Here is a 1,079-nt window from a genome sequence, read left to right as displayed (position 1 = left end):
ATTCTTGGCGCCGTGTTCCGCAGCTGCGTCTCTTCCCGAATTCTTGGAGCAGCACGTCTGCTTCATCTCCAGGCGTGTCTGTCTGTGGTGCAGCTGACTGGTTCAGTCAGGAAACCTTTGAACAATGGATGGGATTTGAGAAAACCCTTTGGAAGTGGGTCTGGGCCCCCTTCTCTTGTCTCGTGTCCCAGCGCTCCCTGCCTGGGGCTCACGCTCTTATAACTCAGTATTCCACCTACTGTGCTTTCTTGCCTTTGCCCAAGTTCCCTCCCTCTAAACGTGCTTCCTTGTTGGCTGGGACTCTTTTTAGAGACTCAGCTTCGGGGATCAGGAAGCCCTCCCTGGATTCCTCAGTTGGACACGCAGATCTGCTCTGGCCTCTACTGCGATTTCCTATTTAACATCAGCTTCTAGCCTGTGAGAGCCTTGAGGGCAGAGATGGGAGTGTGATTCCTTCATCTCCGCATGCTTGGGCTCTTGCCCCAGGCTCACCAGCCAGCAGTGGTGACTAATGGCAGCAGTGAATATCAGGAGCTCACAGGAGACATTATTTAATCCTCATGCTGTCCTCATGAGGACACCCTCATGTTGTAGATTAGAGAACTGAAACTCGGAGAATCTAAGTAATTTCTCCAGGGTCACGTGGCTAGCAAGTGGTTACATTAACCATTACATTCTTCCTACAAAGCGAAAATTGCTACCAAGGCCAATCCCTGGGAGGGGAAGTCACTGAAGCCTGACAGCCTCCGGTCCCAGCTGGAGACGTCCCTCAAGCGGCTGCAATGCCCCCGGGTCGACCTCTTCTATCTGCACGCACCGGACCACAGCACCCCTGTGGAAGAGACGCTGAGCGCCTGCCACCAGCTGCACCAGGAGGTGAGGGCAGCCCCCCACTCCCCACCCTGGCCTGTCGGTGCCCAGAGAGCAGAGGCTCCAGGGCTGTCCCGGAGCAGAGCAGGGGACTGACCCCACACCCAGGATCCCAGTCTATGGGACTGGCCTTCTGGGCTGCGGGGGAGTCTGACCGTGGCCTCTCCCCCGCAGGGCAAGTTTGTGGAGCTTGGCCTCTCCAACTATGC

The 1,079-nt window shown here is 56.3% G+C and overlaps 1 protein-coding gene across 1 annotated transcript in view; it reads left to right on the top strand.

The window, feature by feature from the left end:
* LOC120854481 (aflatoxin B1 aldehyde reductase member 2-like) overlaps positions 1 to 1,079 on the top strand; it is a 28,250-nt gene that overhangs the window by 2,138 nt on the left and 25,033 nt on the right. Inside the window, exons 2-3 of the mRNA XM_040228498.1 lie at positions 689 to 876; positions 1,045 to 1,077. Coding sequence (XP_040084432.1) covers positions 689 to 876; positions 1,045 to 1,077 — 221 coding nt within the window. The remainder of the gene's footprint in view (positions 1 to 688; positions 877 to 1,044; positions 1,078 to 1,079) is intronic.

Source organism: Oryx dammah, unplaced genomic scaffold (assembly GCF_014754425.2).
Source record: "Oryx dammah isolate SB20612 unplaced genomic scaffold, SCBI_Odam_1.1 HiC_scaffold_27, whole genome shotgun sequence".
NCBI lineage: Eukaryota > Metazoa > Chordata > Mammalia > Artiodactyla > Bovidae > Oryx > Oryx dammah.
Note: the sequence above shows the minus strand (reverse complement) of the source record. Positions and strands in the feature narration are given on the sequence as shown.